The sequence below is a fragment of the Macrobrachium rosenbergii genome, chromosome 53 (genome assembly GCF_040412425.1).
Source record: "Macrobrachium rosenbergii isolate ZJJX-2024 chromosome 53, ASM4041242v1, whole genome shotgun sequence".
NCBI classification, from domain to species: Eukaryota; Metazoa; Arthropoda; class Malacostraca; order Decapoda; family Palaemonidae; genus Macrobrachium; species Macrobrachium rosenbergii.
The window spans coordinates 23035324-23062823 of record NC_089793.1 but is presented as its reverse complement, the minus strand read 5'-3'; the positions used below and the strand labels follow the sequence as shown (position 1 = coordinate 23062823).

The 27500-nt window shown below is 37.7% G+C and overlaps 1 protein-coding gene and 1 long non-coding RNA gene across 12 annotated transcripts in view; both read left to right on the top strand.

Moving 5' to 3' along the window:
* LOC136834354 (zinc finger protein chinmo-like) overlaps positions 1 to 24371 on the top strand; it is a 219188-nt gene extending 194817 nt beyond the window's left edge. For 5 of the 10 annotated variants that reach the window (XM_067096862.1, XM_067096863.1, XM_067096865.1 and 2 more), the window contains 7 exons: positions 7688 to 7834; positions 11201 to 11418; positions 11594 to 12189; positions 13034 to 13542; positions 14933 to 15103; positions 16026 to 16452; positions 16646 to 16783. In XM_067096862.1, coding sequence (XP_066952963.1) covers positions 7688 to 7834; positions 11201 to 11418; positions 11594 to 12189; positions 13034 to 13542; positions 14933 to 15103; positions 16026 to 16420 — 2036 coding nt within the window. In that variant the 3' untranslated portion in view covers positions 16421 to 16452; positions 16646 to 16783. Of the gene's footprint in view, positions 1 to 7687; positions 7835 to 11200; positions 11419 to 11593; positions 12190 to 13033; positions 13543 to 14932; positions 15104 to 16025; positions 16453 to 16642 lie in introns of all 10 variants that reach the window. The other 5 variants (XM_067096867.1, XM_067096870.1, XM_067096871.1 and 2 more) reach the window with 2 other exon arrangements.
* Positions 24372 to 24767: 396 nt separating this feature from the next.
* LOC136834353 (uncharacterized) overlaps positions 24768 to 27500 on the top strand; it is a 21131-nt gene continuing 18398 nt past the window's right edge. Inside the window, exon 1 of one of the 2 annotated variants that reach the window (XR_010851755.1) lies at positions 24768 to 24857. This is a non-coding gene — a long non-coding RNA (uncharacterized lncRNA). Of the gene's footprint in view, positions 24976 to 27500 lie in introns of both variants that reach the window. The other variant, XR_010851754.1, reaches the window with a different exon arrangement.

Sequence of the window (27500 nt, the reverse complement as noted above, 5' to 3'; positions counted from 1 at the left end):
TCATTCTGTGACCATGAGTTATTTATATATGTACTATATATGTATATATATATAGGATAACTATATAGATAAATAGACAGGTATACAGAATAACATTAAAAAAATAACTCAAACGTTTCCTACAGAAACAAAATCCACAGTACACCCGAAAAAAAAATTTTTGGTCGGCCATAAAAACGAGGCCAGAAAATAAACGATAATTTCGCCGTGGGATTTTTAATTAAATCCAAAAATGATCATTAACTTAACGACGGTATTTTTAATGTTTCCCTGAGTGACATTTATGTCGAAAGGCAAAATGACCCCGTAACGAGGCTTGAGGAATGGTTGAACTTTTCGTTTTTACTACTACTGCTGCGATGATGATGCTGCCTTCGAACCCCTCCCCCATCCCTCTCCTCCTCCTCCCCCCTTCTTTACCACTATCCTCCTCCCCTCCTCTTCCCATTTTGTCCGCCTTCCCCACCCACCCCCACCTCTTTTCTTTTTATGGTCTGTGTACTTTCCCTTTTTCTTGCATTACTTTATGGCAACGTTTTCAATGTCAGCTTCACCTTGGGATCAGAACTGATATTTCCACAACTTCTTCTTGTCTGCTATTTTAAACTTTCAGTTATTGTTATTCTTATTATATGTATGTATATATATATATATATATATATATATATATATATGTATATATATATGCATACATATATGTATGTATATATATATTACTGTGTGTATATGTATGTGTATATATATATATATATATATATATATATATATATATATATATATATATATATATATATACTGTACAATAGATATGTATATATATATACATACTGTATGTGTATATAAATATCTGTTTATATTAATATATACATACATTGATTACAGAAATTACAGTTAGCTGTAAGACATCAATCCAGTAACTGATTGATTGGTTTCCGCATGCTGGCGCCGGCACAACTACGATGGCCATCGAAGCATTAAAACAACCGTTTCAAATCAAATTAAAATTATATAAAAAAAATCCTCATGTTCTGTTAACATTGAAAAGGGGAGTATGGGTCATAATTCATGTTTCATCCATTGAAAGTTCTAAGAGGTGTGTGTGTGTATTTAGCGGGAAAAGATACTTGTTATCGTATTATACTTAACCCTTAGGAATAAAATTCATGACCTATAATTCCAAATTTTTAGAAACATGTAATTTTCGCGGTTAGTCGACTCTATCTACAACTATTTAGATAAATTTCTTTTATGATGGCCTAATTTTTGTCCACATAAATAATAGTTCTTCTTGTTGTGGGTCATCAGGCATTATTTTTTTCCTTCTGTTTATGCGTTTGTTGATGCAGCCCTTTATAAGTCTCCTCCTCCTCCTCCTCCTCCTCCTCCTCCTCCTCCTCCTCCTCCTCCTCCTCATCATCATCATCATCATCATCGTCATCATTATCCTCATCCTCCTCTTCCTCGTCCTCATCATCATCCTCCTCTTTTCCTTCCTCATCCTTTCCTCCTCCTCCTCCTCCTCCTCCTCCTCCTCCTCCTCCTCCTCCTCCTCCTCCTCTCCATCCCTATCTGTCCATTTGATATTCTCTCTCTCTCTCTCTCTCTCTCTCTCTCTCTCTCTCTCTCTCAGGGGAATCGCCCTTGTTAAATTCATTCCTCCACCCAAGAAGATGTTTCAGCCGAACAGGGTAAAGATTTTTCCATCGAGTGTTTGTTTTACGAAAAACTATATATCTCGCTTTGTATTAGTTTTTTCCGTTTTATGTGCTTTTCATACCTACATCTTGAAGAGGATTGCGAAGATAGTTGGTTTAGCATGTGTTTTTTCTTCAATTCTGCCAAAGCAAATAGAGAAAGGATGGCCTTTTAAATACGTGAGATGCATCATGCAGTATTGAAGGATATATCAATAAATTTTACTCGTGGATTAATCTTTTGTGAACACATAAAGAAAAAACCTTTCTAGCATATCTGAGAAGGAAAAATTTTTCAAGTCTTTAGTCGCTGATGTCCTTATGCGACTTAATTATGGGGAACTTGACATAGAGTTTGTTTTTTTATTTAAAAACTGCCAAATTCCAGCCACATATTCAGATCACTAAGTCGGTGAAATATATCTGGAAAGAAATAAAATCATATTTTTGATATATTAATTATGAACCGGAATGGCATTAGTTGGCTTGTTTTCTTCAAAAGGAACCTGTTTATCATTTTTCTATTTACTATTCTGGTTTACATTTCCTTCAGTTTCATATTTTTTTCAGATTATAAGTTTAGTAGTGTATTATTTAAACTTCAATTAAAAACAGATGAATTTTTTTACCTATTATACTGAGTTACCTCTTCTTCTATTTCCTTTTTTTAGATTATAAGTTTAGTTAGTGATGTATTATTTGAGCTTCAGTTAAAAATAGATGTATTTGAATTCGTCCAGCGAATATTATGAGTGTAGTAATGATTATTTGAGGACCAGTTAAAAACAAATGTATTTTTCTATTTAATATAATAGTTTACATTTTCTTCCATTTCATATATTTTTTTTTTAGTTTATGAGTGTAATAATGTATTATTAGTACTTCAGTCAAAGAGAGATGTTTGACTTTGTGCAGAGAATTACAGAAAGTGTCCCGAGTCCCATCTGCTCCTTCCGAAAAGGAAGTCCAATCGGTGTCCTCTGGAACTCTTTGGTGTCCTTCGAGTTTTGCGCCACGGACCCAGAAAGTCCCGAATGTCCTTTTTAGAAAGCTCCAAGGTCTAGTTAGGGTTATGTGGGTGTTGTGAGACCCGGGGACTGGAAGGGTAGAAGGCAGGTGGGTGTGTGCCCCGTTGGATTTCAGCCCTCCTCGATTTTTATAGCATTCTGCAATACCCCAAAATCCTGGTGCCTAATTATGCGTCCTGGAGAAACGTCTGCGAAGTCAGAAGAAGGAGGGGTCTAAGTGGGGCCTAGGAGGGGCATTTCCCCGTTTTATGTCTTTTGAGTTCTTGTGGATTTGTAAGTATCAGGAAAGGGAAAAAATAGGTTGCAAATTCTCCTCCTGAAGCAGTAAAAGTCCTTCCAGAAAGGAAAGTCGTCCTGTAATAGGATTCTCTGCCATTGAAAATTCTTGGGTTTTATGACGTGGGAGGACCAGTTAGAGGATCCCACCCCACACCTCCTTTTTATTTTTAATGGCCGACTTGATTGACAGTTTTGACCTAGTCCATCTCTCGGGGCCCGAGAAGCGTATGGGCGAGTCTGTCAAGGTGCCTTAACGAACAGCCGATGGTTTCAAGAGAGAGAGAGAGAGAGAGAGAGAGAGAGAGAGAGAGAGTGAGTACAAACCCTAGAAAACCCGATGGCGAACGCGTAAGCGCCCCTAACCACAAAATGGCTCCATAAAGGTGGACCCAAACGTTTCCCTCTCCTCTTATTGCCCTTGCAACCTGTAACGATGAAATGGGGGCATTGAGGAAGGAGAGGAAAGTGGGATTGTGGGTGGTTATGCGCAAGAGAGAAAGAGAGAGAGAGAGAGAAGCTGGTTGGCTGATTTCCAGAACTCCATTTTCTTGTTCCAGTTTCGATTCTCATTTGCAGAACTGGTCGGGAGCGTCCAGCTTTCTTCGGAAGGTAAATTACGCCATGTTTAAATTGAGCCGGTATGTGTTGGGGATCACAATTTTAATAATAGCATCTAAAATTAATTTCTAATTACATTTCAAGATTGTTTTCTTTCGGTAGGTTTGGTCTCCCGCTTGGAAATGATTATCATCCTTGTGAGACACACATTCTCAGAAAATTATATTAATATTCTCTAATTATGCTTCGTTTGTCGCGACCGATCACGGTATCAATAATCGCATCTAAAAGTAATTTTTGATTATACTTCAAGATTATATTTTTATCTGGGAGAAATAATTTCACGTTTGGAAATTATTAATATTCGTGTGAGAAATATTTTCAGAAAATCATATTAATATTCTTTTATTATTCTTCGTTTGTCGCGACCGATCACAGTTTTAATGATGGCATCTAAAAGTAATTTTTAGTTATATTTCAAGAGTACATTATTATCCGGGAGAAGTGGTCTCACGCTTAGAAATTACTTTACTTCATGTGAGACATTTTCGTAGAAAATTATGCGTTGCTGATCACGGTTTTAATAGTAGCATCTAAAAGTAACTTATAATTGTATTTCAAGATTATATTATCTTATTATTCAGTAGAAATGGTCTCACGCTTGGAAACGATTATCATTCATGCAAGAAATGTTTTAAGAAAATTACACTAATATTCTGTTATTATTCTTTGTTTGTCGCGACCAAAACTAAAACAAGTAAAGAAAAAATCGGGTCTCAATTACGAATGACATTACTAACATCCAAAAGTAACTTTTAATTATATTTCAAGATTATATTTTAATTATATTTTAATTATATTTCAAGATTATATTTTAATTATATTTCATATTTATCCCGTTTTGTATACACATTAAATGTGATAACCTTTTTATATTAATATCATTTTCGGAAAATTATGTTAATATTCTTTCCGTCTTCGTTTGTCGCGACCGAAACTGAAACGAGTAAAGAAAACGTCCCAGCGTTACGTTTTGAAATTTTTTGTGGTTTGTTGTCTTTGTCAGAACAAGCAAGACAAACAGTTCTGTCGTGCCTGGGCGCCATTTGTTTTTTGACAGATCACTTCCTTTGTCACTCAAAATGTTGCGAAGATACTTACTGAAAATAGTACTCTGTCACCAAAGATCTGGCTTTTTTGCGAATCGCCTCTCTCAGATTTAACCTTAACTCTTAGTTTAAGTGGGTATTTTTGTTAGCGCAGATGACTCTGCTTGCAAACAAAAAAATACATTTCTGTGGTATATGTATTTACTTCAGTATTCTAAGAAATATCACCTCTTCTCTCTCTCTCTCTCTCTCTCTTAGATTAAACCTTTAGTGAAATGGGATATCTGTTAGCATATATACTCCCGCACACGAAAAAAATACATAATTTATATGTATATATTTACATATGTATTCTTAAGAATAAAACGTGCTTGCTTTTAGATGTTTATAAAGAACTGTAACTATGGAAGTACTTATTCTTCGAAGATAAATCCCGGTTATCAGATCTGAGGCGCCAATGAACAAGTTTTTTTTATCAAAGAGTCATCTTACGAATCCATCGTAGACATAATAAGAAATTGGCGATTTCAGTTGTCTTTTCCTGCTCTGCAACGCCAGTTAATAGTGCAGATAAGTCATGTCGATCCTTTCCTGGTATATCCAATTGTCAAATGTATATTTTCGCTTTGACTGTAGAGGAAAAGAGAGATATAATTGAGAGAGTTTGGACACTGCATTCATACTTGTGCTGTTGGCATGAATAGTATGTGTTTTTTTAAGTCGTCTGAAAATAGATGATTTTTTTCAAAAAGCTCATCATTATTTGTTTATTGATATATATATATATATATATATATATATATATATATATATATTTTTTTTTTTTTTTTTTTTTAAAACTCGAATGATAATCTAGTTACTCGCTAGTCCGTAAACTTGGCAAATTCTAAATGACAACTTTCGCTGTATATACATACTCGATTATTGGGTATTGTGTTCACATTTAAGTAACTATAAAGTATCAGAGACTTTGTAGTTACATCGTAAAAAAGTTAGAGTACCGCATTGATTTGCTATATAGCAATCTAGTAGGTCGAAAACGCTTTGTGTATTATTTTTCAAGTTCAAACAATTTAGTGAAGATATTATTAAGACATTCCGCACTCCGTTCCTGATGACCCTCTTGGCAGAGTTACATGACAAAGCATTTTTGTGTCGAGTTGGTTAATTTGTTTCACGTTGTTTAATTCGTTACGAATTGGTTCATTTGTTTGGTGTTGGTTAAATTTTTTTTTGAGTTGGTTAATTCTTTCCTGTTCGTTAATCTGTTTCGTATCGGTGAATTCGTCACGAATTGATTCATTTGTTTCGTGCTGTTTAATTTGTTACGATTTGGTTAATTTGTTTCTTGTTGGTTAATTCATTACGGATGGGTAATTCGTTTCGTGCTGGTTAATATGTTACGAATTGATTCATTCTTTTCGTGTTGGTTAGGTCGTTACGAATTGGTTAAATCATTTCGAACTGGATCATTTATTTCGAACTGATTAATTTGTTTCATGTTGGTTAATTCGTTACGAATTTACTAATTTGTTTCGCACTGGTTGATTCGTTACGAATTGGCAATTCGTTTCGTGTTGTTTAATTCTTTATGAATTTGTTAATTCGTTTCGTACTGATTAATTGTTGTCGTATTGGTCAACTGATTTCGAATTCGTTAACTTCTTTCGTGTTGGTTAATTGATTGCGAATTGATTAATTAGTTCCGAATTGGTTAATTTGTTCGGAATTGGTCAATTTGTTCGGAAGTGGCTGATTTTTTCGGAATTGGTTAATTTGTTCCGAATTAGTTAATTTGTACCGAAGGGTAATTTGCTCGGAATTGGTTTATTTATTTGTGTTCGTTCGTAAAAGCTGTTGAAATCGAAAAAAAATTTTTATTATTTATTTTTCTCTATATTCTTGCAATGTTGCCTGACATCACAACTCCTAGGGTCATACACGGCGAAAATTTCGCATTTCCCCAATTCCTGACGCTGAAGAGTAATCAAAATAATATATCTGAATCATTTTTCTATTTTATTGATAGGGTCATACATAACATATTTATAGTAATCTGCTTCCTTATTTGTAAGTTATAGCTGAGCTGAGTGCACGAATCATTAACCTGGTAATATGTTAATTTTTTTGCAAAATTAATATTAATTTACATCAGTGACATGAGCAAACATATTTTATGGCCAGTGAGAACTGATGATAAATTATTGACAGATTTAAACATCCGGTACTGATAGATAGATTTAAATATACAGAATTGGCTGCGCATCTTCAGCATACGGTATTCCCATGAGTAAAAATTTAACATCATGTATTAAGTAATGATTATCATTTTAACATATGATACTGATGGTGAACTAACGAATTAGTTTGCTTGGGCTGATATTTAGATTTTTCAGCCAGGTAATCTAATCGTGTTATCGAATAAGTTCTTTAATTAGTAGTTTTATATAACATCGTGCATTGATTCATTGGCTTATATCTGTTTGCAAGTTCGTTTCACTTTAAATATAAATTTAAGGTTTACTTTAAATATAACTTTAAGGTTTACCTTACTGCTTGTGTTTTCAATATTTGTGTAATTTATTTAGTTTTGTGTAAAGCTTCATATTTATCCCATTTTGTATACACATTAAATGTAATGATCTATTTATTTTCCAAGTTACTACATTTAGGTTTACATTATATATATATATATATATATATATATATATATATATATATATATATATATATATATATATATATATATATATACATATATATATATATACATTGTCACACACACACACACACACATACGCACCATTCACATCTTTCATTCTCTCATTCTGTAACCAACACATACTTCATCTCCTCAACTTTTCTCTCTCTCTCTCTCTCTCTCTCTCTCTCTCTTATTTTTACATACATATACATGCACATTATTCCCATCTTTCATTCGCTCATTCTCTATAACCAACACGTAATATCAATCCATCTCCCTCAAAGCTCCTCTCACTTCTCTCTGCCTTCCTTGTAGGTCTGGCCGGGTCCGGAATGAGCAACAGCTACGGACCTCAGCAGCATTACTGCTTACGCTGGAACAACCACCAGCACAACCTTTTGGGAGTCCTCGAGAATGTCCTCACATCCCATCAGTATGCCGACGTCTCGCTCTTCTGCGAAGGTAATGTGGCAAGGAGGGGTTTGAGTGGCGACGCTGTTTTAGAGTGTGTGTGCGTAAGTGTTTGTGTGCGTTTTTAAGTAAGTTTTGTGTTTGTGTGTGTGTTTAAGTGTTTGTGTGTTTGTGTGTAATGTGCAAGTAAGTGTTTGTATGTGTATGTAAATGTATGTGTGAGTGTTTGTGTGTGTGTCAGTGTGTAATTGCTTGTTTGTCAGTATGTAATGGTTTGTGTGTATGTAAGTGTTTGTGTAAGTAAATGTTTGTGTGTATGTGTGTAAGTTTTTGCGTGTGTGCGTGTATGTAAGTGTTTGTATCTAAGTGTTTTGTGTGTAGTATGTATGAATGTATATAAGTGTTTCTGTGTGTATATAAGAGTTTGTGTTTGTGTGTATGTAAATGTATATGTGCAATTGTATGTAAGTGTTTGTGTGTGTGTAAGCAAGTTTTTGTGTATGTGTAAGTGTTGGTCTGTGTAAAATTTGACATTAATTTCTTCACAGGGAGCAACTGGTATTTCTAAGTAGTCGAAAGTCTATTTATGTAAGCACAATCCGTCGAATTTACGTAGAGATCAGTTTATTATTATTATTATTATTATTATTATTATTATTATTATTATTATTATTATATTATTATTATTATTATTATACACAGTGAAGTTATATATATATATATATATATATATATATATATATATATATATATATATATATGTATATATAAATATAAAACATCATAATGCAACTTAACATATTAAAGATAGATTCCACTATTACCGATAAACGCTCGTATAATGACTGTAACGTTGACACATTGTAACTAGACACAGAAAAATAATTGTTGATATTATTGATGCCTAAAATATACCGACAAACCACGAAGAATCATTTTACAATCATTAAAATCAAAGGTGTTCCTGACAGGCCTATTAGATGGATACCCATGCTGACCGTAGCGTTGACACATTGTAACTAGTACAGAAAATAACTGTTGACTATTATTGATGCCTGAAGCCTACCGAGTTTGACCACGAAGAATCATGCCTCAGATTTAGCTCAAGACGTGAAAGGTTGTGTTTCTTTATGTTCCGTTTCCAGAGAGCAATAAGCCCCCCTTGTTTTCTTTATTTACTTATAGAGACACTGTCCCTTGTTTTTCTATATTTACTTGCTTAGGAGATAGTGTCTCTTTTTATGCTATAGATACCCTTGTTTTTTTCTTTAGGAGAGAGGTCCTTGTTTTTTGTTACTTTCCAGGAGATCTGTTTAGGAGATAGTCCCTTGTTTTTTTCATTTATACTTGCTTTAGGGAGACACTGTCCCTTTTTTTTTTTTACTTTGAGATAGTGTCCCTTGTTTTTTTATTATACTTGCTTAGGAGACAGTGTCCCTTGTTTTTTCTTTACATACTTGCTTAGGAGACAGTGTCCCTTGTTTTTTCTTTGCATACTTGCTTATACTTGCTTTTTTTTGCATACTTGCTTAGGAGACAGTGTCCCTTGTTTTTTTCTTTACATACTTGCTTAGGAGACAGTGTCCCTTGTTTTTTTTCTTTGCATACTTGCTTAGGAGACAGTGTCCCTTGTTTTTTTCTTTACATACTTGCTTAGGAGACAGTGTCCCTTGTTTTTTCTTTTTTGCATACTTGTTTAGGAGACAGTGTCCCTTGTTTTTCTTTTTTACATACTTGCTTAGAGAGACCCTTGTTTTTTTTCTTTTGCATACTTGCTTAGTGTCCTTGTTTTTTTCTTTTACTAGGAGACAGTGTCCCTGTTTTTTTCTTTACATACTTGTTTTTTCTTTAGGGAGACAGTGTCCCTTGTTTTTTTCTTTACATACTTGCTTAGGAGACAGTGTCCCTTGTTTTTTTCTTTACATACTTGCTTAGGAGACAGTGTCCCTTGTTTTTTTCTTTACATACTTGCTTAGGAGACAGTGTCCCTTGTTTTTTTCTTTACATACTTGCTTAGGAGACAGTGTCCCTTGTTTTTCTTTATTTCCTTGCTTAGGAGGTAGTGCCTCTTGTTTTGTTTATTTACTTGCTTAGGAGACAGTGTCTTTCTTTTTTTATTTACTCGCTGAGAAGATAGTGTCTCTTGCTTTCGTCTTTATTTACTTGCTTAGGAGATAGTGCCTTGTTTTTCTTTATTTGCTTGCTTAGAAGATAGTATCTCTTGTTTTTTCTTTATTTACTTGCTTAGGAAATAGCATCTTATTTTTTCTTTATTTGCTTGCTTATGAGATAATGCCTTGTTGTTTTCTTTATTTACTTACTTAGGAGATAATGTCTTTTTTCTTTATTTACTTGCTTAGGAGATGGTGTCTCTTGTTTTTTTCGTTATTTACTTGCTTAGGAGATACTGTCTCCTTTTTTTCTTTATTTACTTGCCTAGGAGATAGTGTCTCTTTTTTTTTTTATTTACTTGCCTAGGAGATAGTGCCTCTTTTTTTTTATTTACTTGCTTAGGAGATAGTATCTCTTGTTTTGTATTTATTAATTGAGCATCTCTTGTTTTCTATTTATTAATTGCTTAGGAGATATCTGCTTTTTTTTTATTTACTTACTTAGGAGATAGTATCTCTTGTTTTTTTTTTATTTACTTGCTTAGGAGGTGATGTCTCTTGCTTTTCTATATTTTCTTGCTTAGGAGATAGTGTTTCTTGTTTGTTCTTTATTTACTTGCTTAGGGGATAGTGTTTCTTGTTTTTTCTTTATATACTTGCTTAGTAGACAGTGTCCCCTGTTTTTCTTTATGTACTTGCTTAGGAGATATATTTTCCCCTTATTTTCTACGCAATGCTTGCTTGGCGTTGCTAAAATACGAAGTAAATTTAAAGAAATACGAGATTTAAGCAACTTTAGGCCGATCGTAGCTCTCGTAAAATGGTCTGCCTGGGTCTTCTTGCTTAGAAAGTGTAGTCTTCTTTCTATCTGCGTCGTAAAGCGTTCTACTTTCTAACTCTAAGTAATATATGCCTCATTGAGGTTCTGGTATTTTTTCACTTATTTCCATCGTTTATCATTTTTCGTAATCTAGTCAGATCTAATCAGGACATATCAGCAATTGATTGGTCTCTTTGTTTCTTTGTTTCTCTGCCTACGCACTGATATATACTGTATGCAGCTTCAGTCCATATGCTCTAAGAATACCAAAAAGTGATACTGACCACATATGACCAAAACTGTCTTGTTCTGCAAGTTATGAAATGAAAAAATAAATAAAATTTAAATCCTTTGACCTTACATGACCCCACCAAAAAGTGATACTGACCACATATGACCCAAACCGTCAAACCGACCTGTTCTGCAAATTATTAAGTAAAAAAAAACTTTGACCTAACATGACCCTAACGTCTCCCAATTAAACAGGCCACGTGCTTCGAGTTCACAAGCTGGTGTTGTTGGCGTCGTCAGCCCACTTCGAACGCATCCTGCAGGCGTCTCCGGAGGGCCAGCAGCCGGTCATCATCCTCGATGGCACCCGATACGCTGACCTCAGGGCACTGGTCGACTACATGTACCGTGGCGAGGTCAACATCGAACAGGACCAGCTGTCGTCGTTACTCAAGACCGCAGAGACTTTGAAGGTAAAATTGCTTGCGTGTTTCTCTCTCTCTCTCTCTCTCTCTCTCTCTCTCTCTCTCTCTCTCTCTCTCTCTCTCTCTGTCAATAGAACTCTTGTTCATGGCATAGACATTTACTAATCTTATATATTTCCAAAATTTCCCCTTTTCCTTACTTTATCTTTCATCCCCATTTCAGATAAAAGGCTTAGCGGATGTAGCCAATAAGGAGGAAGACGACGGAGGGGGAGGAATAGGTGGAGGAGGAGGTGGGGGAGGAGGAGGAGGAGGAGGGGGAGGATTGAGAGAAAAAGACCGATTGCGAGACGGCTCGGGGTCGTCCTCGACGCCTCCTCCGATCAAAAGACCGAAACCCTCCCCAGCGGAGACCTCGGCGCTCTCCGTCACTCAGGAGGCTCGCGGCGACCCTAGGGGCAACTCCTCCAGAGACCTGAAGCCCGACCTGAGGGACGTCAGGGAGCTGGCCCACTTCGGCATCGTCCCCAGCGGGTACCCTCGCCGTCCGGCCTCCCCGCCCGGCTCCCAGGTCCCTGGCTCTACCTCGCTGACGCCGGCGAGGTCGCTCCTCTACTCGTCGTCGCTCATGTCGCGACCCTCCTCCAGGAGCCCTGGTCCCGCCCTTCCCGCGCCGCCCTTCTTCCCCGGCAGTCTGGTGCGGCCGAGGTCGCCTCACCCTCATCAGTACGACCCCACGGCTGGGTCGAGTCTCTTGCCCCCTAGGACGTCGCCTCAGTCTCCCGTTCCGGACCACAATAAAATGGTCCCCCAGTTAGGGTAAGTTTCAGCCTGCTAATATTTATTGCTGTTATTTTTATTAATATAAAATGCCCTAAAATGCAGATGTAAATAAAGTAAAAACTAGATAAATGGATAAACAACGAGAACAACAAACAACTCAAAATAGATTTTGAACAGTTAAGGAGATACGAGTTTATCTGTGTATGGATGATTTCACTTTCTTATTCCTGTCTATTATTATTGTTATTAATATAAAATGCCCATAAGTGCAAATGCAAATAAAGTAAAAACTAGGTAAATGGATAAACAACGAGAGCAACAAACAGCTCAAAATAGATTTATTTAGAGATGTTAAGATGTTAGCTTTTGTGTGTATGGATGATTTCACTGTGTTTCCCATGACTAAATATCTGTCAAGAGCGATTTGAGTCTTTTAAAAAGTAGTCATTTTAATCCTTTTTTGATCCATCATTTTATCTGACATCCGCCATCGTTTGCCCAGGAGAGCAACAGGCAACTCAAAATAGATGTTGAGATGTTGAGGAAATGATAGTTTATGTTTGTAAGGATAATTTCGCTTTATATTTCCTGTGACTAAATATATACCAAGGCCGATTTGAATCTTTTAAAAAGTAGCCATTTTATTCCTTTCGTGATCCATCATCTAATCTGATATCCACCGGCGTTAGTCCAAGAGGAAATAAAGCTGAAATTCCCGTGTGCCTCACTCAAATCTCCCTAGGCGGGTAGTGCCGCCAGTTCACCTCACGTGGTGTACTTTAGGCATTACTTGAGGGTCTTAGTAGCGTCCCTTCGGCCCCTAGCTGCAGCCTCTTTCATTTCTTTTGCTGTGCCTTCGTTCATATTCCCTTTCTTCCAGGGTGCCTCCCTTCGGCCTCCCCTTCTCGCTGCCTCTGCTGCACGACTCGAAGAAGATGCTGGAACGCAACCCGCACAAACTGGGGCCTCCGCCCCCTCCCTCGCACTACGAACAGCTCGACGAGAAGGACCGCCATCCCCCCGTGTGGCCCCCGAGGGGAGCCACGGACCATGACCTGGAGCGCGAAAGGGAGAGGGAGAGGGAGCGCGAGAGGGAGAGGGAGCGCGAGAGGGAGAGAGAACGCGAGAGGGAGAGAGAACGAGAGAGGGAGAGAGAACGAGAAAGGGACCGTGAACTGGAGAGAGAACGCGAGAGAGAAAACCAGAGACTGTCCGAAAGAGAAAGGGAGAGGGAGAGGGAGAGAGAAAGGGAGAGGGAGCGAGAGAACGAGAAGCCTCACTCCCAGGAGGGAGGGGTTAACGAGAGGGACGTTAATCACCCAGAATCAGATCGGAGACACGAAGATGAGACCTCCATCAGTCCCAAAGATAATTTGTCACCTTCGGAAGGTAGGAGGACGTCTTGTTTCGTCTTAAGCCTTTAATCCGATAAGATTTCCTGATAAGCCTAACAATACTGACGCATGCAACGGTTGTTATTATCTGTTGTAAGTTTAATCATGAACGCATTAGCTATTTGCTAGTTATCAGAACTCACGATATTTTGCAAAGGAACTTGGTTTTGGTGTTTGGCAATCAGTCATTTTTTTTATTATTCTTAAATAATTTGTGCCAAAGGAATTTTGTGGAAATGGATGCCATAATCTGTTTTCCAGATTGGTAACTGTCCTCTTTTATGACTAGGTAACCCTGCTTTTCTTCTAAAACGATATTGCCAACTTTTCACACTAGCAAAAATATTAAAATATATAAAGACCTCCCTAATTTTTTATTTGTAAAGTTGTTTTTTTAACAAGGTAAAAGTTACGTTCTCATTTTAATCATGATGTTATTTTTAATTACCGCGGAATTTAATTCTAAATTTTTCTTCGAGGTTAACATAGGCACCATATTCTGTTACATATCAAAATGAAATGTTCAAATTATTGCCATGAATTTTCTAGTGTGATTTAAAATTCATCGATTCTACCTCATCTTTTGACTTCAGTGGCAAATTTTGAAGAACTGAGGGGAGCTCATTATTATAATTATCATTTTTATTACTGTTGTTTTTGTTGAGACGATGAGTTAATTGCATTGATAATGACCACTCCATTATGTAATAAAAATCCACAATTGCATAAATAAATTGAATAAATATGCAAAAGATAAAACAAAGACTTTCGAACACCTGAACAGTGCTCCTTCTCAGTGTTCACAACTTGCCAGAAGCCAACGAGATCAATTTTGGAAATCACTATAAAGTCACAAATTTAATGAAGAGCAAATTAGGTCTAATGTGTAAATCTAGGTCAGTAATAAACAAGGGAATAAGAAATGTAAGCCAAGACTTTAATCTGGAAGTCAGAAGTGTCACTCATAATGTCAAAATGGGTCATTTCATTTCCTGCAAGTCCTCTTAAACTAGACCCACAGAGACGGAAATATTACAGTCACAGATTTAATGAAGAACAAATTAGGTCTGATGTGTGAATCTAGGTCATGAATAAACAAGGGAAAAAGAAATGTGAGCCAGAGACTTTAATCTGGAAGTCAGAAGTGTCACTCCCACTGTCAGAGTGGATCACTTCATTTCCTGCAAATTCCTCAAATTGGGTCTTATGTGTAAACCTAGGTAACGATTGAATAAGGGAATAAGAAATGTAGGTCTAAGGCTCTAATCTAGAAGCCAGAACTGTCACACCTTCTGTCAAAGCAGCTCATTTCATTTCCTGCAAGGTCCTCATGACCAAAGAAGTCGCAACCCCAGACCGCTCATGTCGAATCCATTCGTTTGCAGAATCCATTATCAGCAAGACAGAACTTCTCACACCTGAGGATGTTGGGGAAGAGGACGATGACAACCTCAGCCTCAACACTGGAGGGCGAGACAATGGCACCTCCGAGATCACAACCACGTCCCCTCACCAACGATCCCACTCGACGTCCTCGTCAGGGAACACATCTACAGGTAAGGCGTACCTTATAGTCGTCGTCAGGAAGAGCAAAGCCACCCCTTACGTTAAATGTTTTTTTTTTCTCTCACTTTTTCTCGTATGAAATCAGATCAACTAGTTTTATTTAGCTATTTACTATTTTCATCCAAGGTAGTTCCTTTGTTTTTAGTTGTGTAATTTATTGTAATTGGATCACATGTTTAGTTATACATGCTTTTTTTAACCATGAGTAAACATCCCCTTCCTAATATGAGTTAAGATCTTTCCATAACTACCACTGTACTGCTTGTCTTGCTTATTCATGTTATTTATTTACAAAAAAAAAGCTTTTCGTTGTTTACATAGAGAACCTTAGGTGCAAAGTGTAATGCATTTTGTTTCTGATACTAGGATTTTTCATTATAGATTCCTAACATTTTCAGTGGGTTGATGACTGTAACCTAGTGTATTGACCTAACCTCAAGTGTTAATGTGCATGATTAACTTTTATTTCACGGTGTCATATTTTTCTTGATGTTCAGGATCATTTTTATGCAGAAAGGGTTAAATAGCAAATAGCACAGCGTAGTTGATAATCATCTGGGCATCAAATGCACATGATTTTATCTCCACCGTCTTGCTTGATGTGTGCATGAATTAAACATTGCCTGCATAGTGAGCACTTGCTTTATTTGCTTGGTTGGTGCATGGTATTCTTGCATGTTGCATGATCTCGGCGAGAAAGAACACCACAGTAAGAGTGACCTGTCAATATCAGGTCCGGGTACTCAAAAAACCAGGCATCAGTCTAACCTGAGCCCCCATTCCTTTGACTTTGAAATTGTGGCAGCAGATCTTTGCTCTGGCCAGATTTTCAAGAGCGCAAAAGGCTTGGGGGCGGCATCTTGACGCTCTAGCCTCGGGGTGGCTGCTTACTGGTGGTGTTGTTTCTTGCAGAGTGTGTGGTGTGGGGCGAAGGGGATCCAGGAGGTGGGCAACCACCCCTCCTACTCCTGGAAGGAGGTGAGGAACCCCATGCACCCCCTGGAGGGTGGGTGTGCTCTACCTGTGGGAAGAGCTACACTTCCCTCACAGAGCTGCGAACCCACTGGTCTGAACATGCCCGGGGGCGGCACGTGTGTGGGGTGTGTGGCGCTTCGTACTCAGTGCAGAGCTCCTTGGCTCGTCACGTCAGGACCGACCATGCTCAACGCCGTCGTGTATTCACCTGTGCCCTGTGTGGATCCACCTTCAAGCACAACTTCAGCAGAAACTTGCACCTGAGGACAGTACACAGACTTAACATTCCTAACAATAGGAAAGCCGAAGCCCCAGCCACAACGAGCTCGTAGCCTGAGGCCTGCCCCTTGTAGTGTAGTGTAGTGTACGTAGTTATGCTCGACAGTTTAGTTTGTTAGTCTGGTTACTACTTTTAGTTTTACACCTTTTTGTAGTCGTATTCCCTTTTTTTTTTAAGTAAATCCTATAGTTAGTTATTTTGTGCTTACATATACAGTTAGTTTTGATTTTGTTGCAGTTAAAGACTTTAGTAATATTTATTTCTTCCTTTTCAGCAGAGCTGGTGAAGTGCCCATATTGTCCACGGTCATACCGACATCAGAACAACTTACGAACTCACATCAGATGTTTTCATAAAGGCGTAAGGATTCCATGTCCCATATGCCATCGTGGATTCACTCGCTGGTTCACAGTTCGCTGTCACATTGCAAGGGAGCACCAGAATGTGGACTTCTCACGACCTGAGGCCCTACCTGCTCAACTGCGTCGTGCCCTTTATCCTCCATATCCGGAATAACGGGCATCCGTCCCTATCAGCTTAGACTCCTGCTTCAGGCAGCCCAGCACTTCCTGAACTGCAGTGCAGGTGGCGCTCCACCGTCCATGTAGACGCCCTTACCACCTGTATAGCCACGCCAGACCAGTTGCTAGTTTTCAAAACCCCACCAGAAATTGGCATACCATGCCAGTGTTTACTCGCTAGGTGTGGGCCCCAGCTGACGTGAGCCTTCATGTGGTAGCGACTGCAAGTCTGGGTGCTACTTGGTGCTCTGTGTACATGTTAAGGCCCATTAGGCCATTTGGTATCCATGTGTAGGTGGGAAAAGCAGTAGACGTCTGACAAGTGAGGTGTCACATACTCGCCAGTCTCCACAGTGTTGTTGGTATGCTGTAGACAATGCTAGTGATAGTCAGACTGTTGGACTTGTGCTAGGGTTTCATATAGCTGTGCTTCTGAAGCACGCTAAACTGTGTTATGTATGGTCCATGGCCGGTGTTCTTGTAGCTTCAAGTGTGCTAATATCATAATCCCAGTACCATAGTATAAGCATGGAGTTGTCATATGGACCTTGTTAACTGTAGGTTTTATTTGAAATGGTTATATTTTATAGAAGAGTAAACACAATTCCAAGAAAAGGGATTGGTACATTTCTTCTGTTCATAAAATAGTGAATGATTTTTTTCCGGTGTGGGTGCCTTATGCTCAACAAAGCAAGCATGCACAAGATGTTTGTAGATGTACAGTATTATTTTTATAGATGCCAACAGTATCCCTCCAGCAAAGCACGAGCGGTCAGAGCCAGGGAGCAGAAATGTGTTTTTTTAATTTTTTTGTGTAATCCCCAACAGGGGACCTCATCACCCCTGTACTGTACATGTATCAGGGAACAGGGCAGGGAGGAATTAATCCCATTATTTTTTATTCTATTGTTTTTTTTTCTTACGTACGACCATCCTGTTCATTTTTACGATGGTGCTTCATTACGGAATTATAGATTTTATATAAATATAAATATATATAAATATATAGAAAGTATATTGGGTCATACCTTCCTGGCCTGCATTGCAGAATATATAACTGCAAGCGACATAAGAACAAGATGCTCAGGTATTCATATTGGGTGTGTATTCACCCATTCTCATCTACCTCATGTTTTGTATCCTTCTAGTTGTTATCAGCACCTTTGCTAGGTCACTAGATTTTATTGAAGACTTCGCACACCTCATTGCTTTTAGCCATGTTAGTTTCTCGACTCGTTTGGAGTATCTTCCAAGTCCAACGTACAAAGCTGTATAGCTATATTTTATACGGATAGCTCTGGATTTCCAGTCTCATACTAAGTAAGCATAAACTCATATGCCTCTCCTTGATCATACCACGACCAAATATATAGAAGTTTGCCCATGACGGCGTAAGCGAAGATCTGTTCATTTAGTCAAGAGCTTTAGTCATAATATATCATCACCCAGGTACTCACAAGAGCATCAGCTTTAGGAATTCACGAACTATACATAAGACATGTGTAGCTGAAGTTTCGTAGTTCTTCGAATGCCATTTTTTCCAGGCAATTCAGGGAATGTCAGTAACCAGAAAACAAACTCAGGAATCAAGACGTGTATCCAATCATTTTCATAGAACGCAGAGGCATACGTTTTCAACTTCTCTCCCTCCCTCTAGCTACAGTTTGTACTCTTATCCGAGGTGTGATTTAGCGTTATATACCTTATATTTTTTTTTTTTAGTTCACACAAGCAGTCTTTTTTTTATTATGATTCTTCTTCCTCTTCTTCTTCTTCACGTAGTTTGACATTGCTCAAATGAAGGATGCATTGGCTTCTCAACCCATCCAACGACTCCGGTGATAACGGTGCTCCAAAATGCAGGTGTGTTTTTCTCTCCCTTATCTCTCACTCTCTTTCTCCCTCTTTCACTCTGTCTCACTCACTCTCTTTCTCACAAGGTTATTGATGATAATTATTTTTTTCTCAAATTCTATTCTTCAGCTGCTGCTCTGTAAACAGGGCATTATTATCTCAGGATGCAAGCAGTAGTAGTTTGTAACCACAAGCGTAGAAAGATAATATATTTCCTTGGTTTCTGTCCTTTCTACCAAGTAACAAGGAAAGATGGGTCACTGGGGAGATGCTCAGAATCAAAATAGATATCAAGGCGTTTTATCATTTACCTTAATGGCAGGTACACTAATGACACGATGGTAGGGAGTTTGATATTTAATCCCAGACACCTTATGGAATTTAGTCCAAACCTTTTCACATGACTGACGGAGCCCACACCTATTTTTCCTTCTTGCTGAAAAAAAGGGGAGAAACTTTTTCAAACGTTTGAATAAGAGTGAACTCATTCATCCCACACATTCCAGTGAGATCTACTCGATCTTCATGATGATCTCTGGCATGTCTGTCTTTTGTTTTTATTGATCTATATTATAGCAAAGCCTTAAACCACTTGACAGGATTTTGTTAGCAGGGGCATAGATTCACAAAATCAACACAGAAACTCTTTTTATCAATTCTGCCTGAGATGTGGAGACAGATTAGACATGCAGTGAAGAAACATTTCCAGTGTCACTTCCCAAGGACATAAAGCTGTCTTCATCACAGAAAAATTAAGCAAAAGCACTGTAGTACTGTAAAGTACTTGTAACATTCACTATAAGTATTTCACTCGGGCGTTACCACCTGTAGAACCCAAGAGAAACAGTTCTTATAGTTAGTTATGTGTATATTTGTATGTTCTCGAGATAAAGATAAAAAAAAAAAGGAAGGCAATCAAGAATTAGCAAAGGAAGCAATGGTTTAAGGTCTCCATAGTTGACTCAAGTGTGTGTGTGTGGTTAAGGAACGACAGTAAGCAACTCACTTAGCACAATAATCCCTGATAATGCAGTTTTTCTGTATTTTCTTGTCTTCATTCTCTCACTCTCACATTCTTTCTCTCTCTCTTATGGCATGTATCTCATCATGGTTACTCTCTCCTTGTTTTCTTTCCTCTCTCTCACTGTATGTACATCATACGATTGCTGTTGCTTAACTCAGGACTACTGATACAAATGCGTATTTTTTGTGATTCTTTTCGTTTCCTTGGCGTAAGTTGTTGCAATATGTGTGTGTTCATTATTAGTTTACGTGTAACTTAGTTCTTAGATGTGAATGACTTTTTCGATTAAAGGGTAAATAACATAATATGGCTTGTAGTCACGAGGACCACGCAGTAAATTTGGGGCTGGAACAATAGGACCTCCCTCCTACTCCTCCTCCTCCTCCTCCTCCTCCTCCTCCTCCTCCCTCCTCCTCCTCCTCCTCCTCCTCTTACAGGTATGTAATTCCTTCACGTAAGGTAATCAATCATCACCTGCCCGGGTGTTAAATCAGCCTGATTAGTCACCTATCTTATTATACCTGCTGGCACATCATCCTATTATACAATACTCTCTCTCTCTCTCTCTCTCTCTCTCTCTCGTTCCATCTGTCGTTTTTGTTCTATTTCACTGTGGTTTGTGATAAACACTCTCTGGTGAAGAATATTTCTCTCTCTCTCTCTCTCTCTCTCTCTCTCTCTCTCTCTCTCTCTCTCTCTCTCTCTGTGTCTAGAACATTGCGTTAACAAGATCCCTCACTTGTACAGACAGAGAGAGAGACTACTGACTCACCATTCCTCTCACAAATAGAAAGACAATATTCAGACCCAAGGATCTACCTCGACCTATTCCTTAATATGGACATCATTACCCTACCTCCACAGGTCAGTTACTCCTTAATGTATAATAATGTATTTTGTGTTCCTAATATTACTACTGTACTGTACTACTTTACGAGTTCGAGCCAAGAGAGGCTTTGTTTTTTTTATTAATTGTTATATTAACTGTGTATACTTAAATGATTCATGTGATAATACAGCCAGTCAGAGTAGTATCGTCTACATCCCTAAGACGTGTGGTCCTCAACCCCTTAGAATTATCATGTAATCTATATAAATGTATATTATATAAATACATTGATTTTCACATGTTCCTCATATAGAGCCAAACGTGTTTTTTATAGATCGTGTGCTCCCTGTGCTCTGGCCTGTGTCGTAAACTGTAATGCCTGTTTACATTGCAACTTGACCAGTAAAAAGCCCTCTGCTGTGGCAGGAGAAGGACATTCCGCTGTGAACTCTGCTGTTGTTTGGACAGCAGCCTCTTTTTTATGTTGTCAGTCCCATAGCCCTGTTGTCATAATGAATAGTTTTACTTTTTGTAGATGATTATTTGATGACTTTCAAGGTGGAAGAAGAACCTGTGTTTAACTAAATAGTTCGTATTGCTGTTCTGGTTCTATAAATTGTCATGGCCAGTATGAAGGACATACTTTTCGATGTCTCTTACAGTAGCTGTATTGAAATGAAAACTGAAGGAGTATGAGACGGGGTTCTTCCCATAGAGAGCCTTCACTCCTTCACTCAGTTACTGCAAATTGAGGAAAAGTAGGCATCTGAAACCAGACACGACGAAGGTCTGGGCTCATCAAGGCGAACTTGTTGTTCTCCTGCCAAAGCATTTGGCTGATATATAGCTCACTATTAACAGTATACAATAGTCATTTTTCAGTACAAACATGAGTACTTTCTCTGATCTACCTCACATTTTTAAGTTCTGAAGGCTTGCATTATATTGTTTTTTTTAATTGAAGATTATTTGGCTGATGTGTCTGCTTGTTATCAAAGGTGGTTAACACAGTAATGTAATTTTATGTTGTAAATGTTTGCAGTACATTTTTTGTTGCAGGTTTTTATCGACAGTTCATTTTAATTTCAAAAAAGAGAAAGACTTTGGAAAATTCATTTTCGAAATCAAAATGTAATAGCTTCCTTGATGGCAAGCAGTCTGTTAGTTTTTTTTTTTTTTTGTCTCTCCACTGTTATAAAACAGAAGGTATACTGCTCACTTCTGCCAGGAGCAGTGTATTATATAAATATATATATAAATATACAGTATATCTCCTCCTTTCAGTGTATTCCCCTCCCCCTCCCTCCCTTCCCCCTCAAAGTGAAGTTGGTAGAAAGAAAAAATTTATGTCTAACAAAATGTTTCTGCCATGTGATTAGTTTTATTTTGATTCAAAGACATTCATAGAGGACTTGGTTTTGCCAGCATTTGTGTTTTTTTTTTAAAGTGATAGATAGTGCATATAAAGGAAGCCTCTCTGAGGCGTGTGGTATTGACTATTTTGAATTAATGTGCTCATACAAAAAGGAAGAATATAATATGTAGGTGTTAACGACTGCAGTTAGTGTACGGTATTCCAAGTAGTTGGTTGGTTGAACGCCCACGGTGTATGTAATCTGTGCAGCTGCAACAGGTGTATTTTGCTGTGCTGATCTGTAGCTGAAATAGATGTTTGCAGCTGCAGTGAGATTTCAATTCTTAAGTGATTATGTACAAACGAAAAATTTAGAAAAAAAAATGTCTTATGCAAATACTTGTATGGCGTTGACTGAAAGTAGACTAACGGACTGACAGAGTGACATGGACTTGTATTTTTCATAGTATAATGACTTATCATTATTTCCATTTCAACTGATCCCAAAGGGATGTAAATTTTTACTTATTGTGTTCATATACTGTAGATAGGATGACGCGGCTGGAGAAAAAGAATTTATTCCTTCTGATAGATGTGAGGTAATATCTCGTTTGATTATTCCCTCCGAGGGATCAAATATCTTCAATATCTGCTTTGCAGTGTATTTAAAGGTTCGTATTTCGTGTGTGCATCATTGCCTACGCTAGTACAGTACAGTGCAGTAACATAGAAGTTTTGTTCAGCACGTCATGTTTTCTGTCATAAAAAAATATAATAGGCCTCGATGTGAACCTCTGCATTTGTCACTTAAGGGATTGTACTTATGATGGACAGCATTGATGTTCAGTGCTACGATTGGACAGATTAATTGCACTCTGCAGGTAGCTAGGATGTTCATTTAGCTAATGACTTTACGTTGCTTTGTAAATTTCGAAGTTTACGAATTTTTATTTTTAATCCTCTGTCAAAATTTGTTAAAACATTTTTGTTTCTTTAATATTCAGACATTATTTTCTAAAAGTTTCTGGTGTCACCATTTCACATTGTTGCTAATGGTGAAGATACCAACTTTGCAATTACCTGAAATTCTGTACTTTATTTACTTTCAGTATACTTTTTTTATGATTCACAAGCACTAAACTGCAGTTGTGTCCACGGCACCAGATAGGGTGGAATTTGTCGAAGCAGACCATTTTTGTATTGTTTTGTGTAGTGAAGGGATGCACTCCAAAGGAGTGCTTAGCACTGGTTTTGTGGATAAGAGTGTGGTGGAAGGGGCATAGCCCCCCTCATAAATCCACCAAGTTACATGGTAACAAGTCTTTGCGAAATGACTGACGGTTTTATGGTGCACCTCTCTCGTTCTGGGCAGAATTAGCTTGGCGAGCTTCTCTCCGATTTGAAATATTATCTTTTCAGAAAGGAGAGAGAGACAGAGAGAGAGAGAGAGAGAGAGAGAGAGAGAAGGACACCACGTTCTTACCCCTGCTCAGCATAGGGTTTGTAGGACTGGTGTCTAGTGATAGCCCCGGTGAAAAAGGAATGTGATAAAATTAAAAATGAATTAAGGAAAAAAAATGAAGTAATGACTGTTGACGTAGACTTGACCTTAAATGAAAGGCACTTGAAATTTGTCTTGAAAGACATTTGGAATAATTCATTTTTTCCTATGTGAAATAAAAGACATGAAGACATTATTTAGACATGGGAGAAAGTCTGCAATTCATTCTCTCTTCCTCAGGTGGTATGGCTTAGTCGTAGCAAAAAAAAAAAAAATTGGTTTTGTAATTAAAAAAATGGCATGGAAATATAAAAAAAACTGGTATTGTACAATATTGAAAAATCGATTCCCTCATGACACATACAACTGTTACTTAGTCTTTTGTTATTAACATTTTCCCTGTAATCCTCATACTTTTTTCAGATATCTTTTCATTTTAACAGTGGAAGAGGTCCCAGGCAAAACAGTAACAAATAAAAAGCACTGTGTTGTCTTTTAGTAATTTTAATAATAAGTTAACACGTAGCATCACATCCCAAAGTGTATGTTATATATATTTTTCTTCTTTGATATTTATGTATCTTCCATTGATGAATCTTGATGACGTGTATGTGTGCAGTGGGAGGATTCTGGCAGATTTCAAGTGGATGATATTTGATAAATCCTCACAACCCCCTCCCCTCCTGAATGAGATAAAAAAAAGAAGAATATTTTGGAAAGTGTACATTACAAAATTGACCTCCCAAAAGTAATTTGTTATGTTAAGCCTTGTGTATGAAAACTGATGATATTGAAGTCCACTCCATAAATCAAGCTAGTCTAGCATTCGTGTAAAGTTAATCGTGTCTGTCCTTGTGTGTAGCCTATAAAAAGTGGACACTGTGCTAGACAGCAACAATAAACTAGATGTATAGAGAAAACTGTCATTTTGCTTCATACCTTTTGCCTGTTCTTTCGTGTATTTCTGTCAATGTATTCTATCACTATATATATATATATATATATATATATATATATATATATATATATATATATATATATATATATATATATATATATATATATATATATATATATATATACCATAGATTCTCGAACCACTGGTAAAGTCTTAGATTTGTCCTAAAATAATTTGCACTCCAAAATACGCTGCCATAAAAACAGTAGCGAAAATCGCATTTTAAGAGAATTGCATTCTTGTCCAGTTAATCAGTCGAATGTTCCAAGTTCGTAATTTATTTATTATATACCTTACCGAACTTAAATTGATAAAAGTCGATTTTAGTTCGGAAAAAGTTTTAGAATATTACTGTTTGGTAACTGTGTCAACCATTCGCTTCGTTCCAATAATTCCGTTCTGTCAAAGACAATTACTGTCGGTGTATACAAGACAGTCGTTGAGGAAGGTAGCAGTACACTTCAACTTTATATTTCTCTTATTGTGATAAACCCTGCTGTACTATATTGTTAAATAACTGTTAATTAGTTAAAGCTACGTATGAAATCCAGAAATGGCCGAAAAAGGTAAGAAATAATTGAGTTTTGTGTAACAATTCCTTCAGAAATGCTTAGGGAACTTTGTACTCAAGTGGCATAGGGTAGCCTACGTCCAACAATTTTTCGGTGGGTACCGTCGTAGGAAACTGTGTTTAAGGTGACCTGAGTTAGATTTTTGAGAACCTACCAGGTTCAGAAGTTCCCTGAAGGAATCCTTCAGTATTTTGTAACATGTATGGCAATTGTATTCGTAAGGATACGTGCAAAGTTAAGATGAAGGCACCTGCTGCCTGTTGTAGCTTACGGCAAAGGTGGAAGATAAAATGGAACGCTTATTTTACTTTGGGGATGATGATAAGAATTTATGCACTGGCACGTATGTATAGAGATTTTATGGTAACAAACTCAAAAATCACAGAAATAAAAAATTACCTCAGTAATTATAGGCAGCTTATATGGATTTGGCCACAGAGTAAGATAAGTATTCTAGCTCATGAAAATAGGCGACCAGTGACAAGTTAGCAATGCTACCGTGTTTTAGCACGGTAATTCTAAGCCGGCTGTCCGCGGTCAGCTAGACTATGGCATTTGAAGTTTTCCTATGTTATTTTACTTGCTTTACAAGAATTTAAAGTAATATTTTGTCGGCCGGCTGTAACTAAACTCTGATTTAATTGACCTTTGAAGACTACACGAATTGAGTTACCTAACGCCGGGTAGGTCTAAGCCGGCATTCCGCGGCGACCCCTACGGTACGTTAGGTTGGTATTTTTTGGGGTGTTTACTGGTTACAATTTTTGGGGTGTTTATTGGTTACAATTTTGCCGTATTAGCTATGGAGTGGGGTGGGGGGCTCGCCGCGGAATGCCGGCTTAGATCTACCGTAAAGCAAGTAAAGTAACATAGGAAAACGTTAATTGCCATAGTACAAAGCATCATCGCACCTACTGGTGATGAATTACCCAGTATACTATACATAGTGTCCTATTTGACTGTGGGGGGCTGGGGGGGAGTGCAATTGCTTTGCCCTCTTGGATCCCACATACCACATCTCATTCATTGAATTAGTAGGGGCCACTTTGTCCTTGTTGGACCAGCCCACAGCTGTCAAATATGAATAAAAACATAGTTCAGTAGATTTTTTTTAAATGTTCGCGCTGATACAGAAGCTTCACTGAGAACTGCATCTGCACAAGTTGAAATTGTGGCATCTGCATACAGCATGCATAAATGCTTTCAAAACTTAAACAGCTCAACTCAAAATCCAAGTCCAACTACCTGTTGTCCCTGTGCTGCTCGGTTTCAGTTGACCCTCTAATAGGTTTTCTGACTAATGAAGTACTTTGGTTTCATGTTCATTAAATACAGTTACACCGAACTTTCATGTTTAGTTCCATTCTTGAGTGTTTTACAGTTAATATTTTTCTGGGTTATGGCCTGCTTTTCATACACATCTATATTTCCTGTATATTATTGGTAAGTGATCTTGTCAGCGATTCAGACTCAACAGCAGCACTATAATCAGCTGGATATGCTTTTGTACATAAAACATGAAATCGCAGTTTTCATACAGGACTAAGTAAAAATTGCACCATACACATCCAACCATCCCCCACTTCTTTCACCTCTCACTACAGTACACAGGAAAGTGATTTTAACACCGCCAACGTACATACATAAACATCACAAACTTTGTGCAAATCAAGTCGCACACATCAACAGCAAGTGAAGTCTTAGGACTGAGGGCATTTCAGTGCATATTTTTCATCATCCAAACTAAAGTCATTTGGTCAACTCCCTTTTCCCTTCCAGGCTTCCACCAGTCCCCACTACACCAGTAAACATTCAGCACATCACTTGCATTGAGCCAGTTGACATACATAATGTACTGGGAGCATGTCTGACATAACAAAGATCAGAGCATTTGGTGTTTGCTCTTCTTACTATTGAGGTTACTGTATTAGCAATTCTAAGTAGGGAGTATATTGCCATTGCCATTGATTTGTAATTGATTCTGCTTTCTGTGAGCTTAGCACAAATGCAAAAAGATTTTTGCCTGAAGCCTTAACATTTTTTATGGTACTAGTTGATGAAAGACATGAAAATTATTTAGGCAAGGATCTTGCCAAGAATTAGTCATATCAGATGAGTGAAAGGCCTAAGACACTTAATGATTGTCTGCTTGTTACCATGAATCATTCTTTGAATTTTGCAGTCTCAAAGGCAAAAAGCCACACGAATAGTATTTAATGGTTATTAAACAAAATGAAAACTATAGTCTTTCTGTGGATGCAAGAAGTACATAATTGTGTTCTGGTAACTTGGCAAGATATGTATTCGCCTTGGCTCCTAGTGAGTATAGCAAAAGGCTTTTGGGATATATCCCTGTAAGAACTACTGCTAAAAAGTTTTAACCCACATCCCACAAAATGCCTTGATAGAGGCTTTGCAGGCAGAAGACAGCAAACTGAAGTTGTGGCCTTATGTGAAATTACCACCCAACTGTGTGTGTGAGAAACTTTGGGGGGTCTGATTACTTAGCTAGAATACTG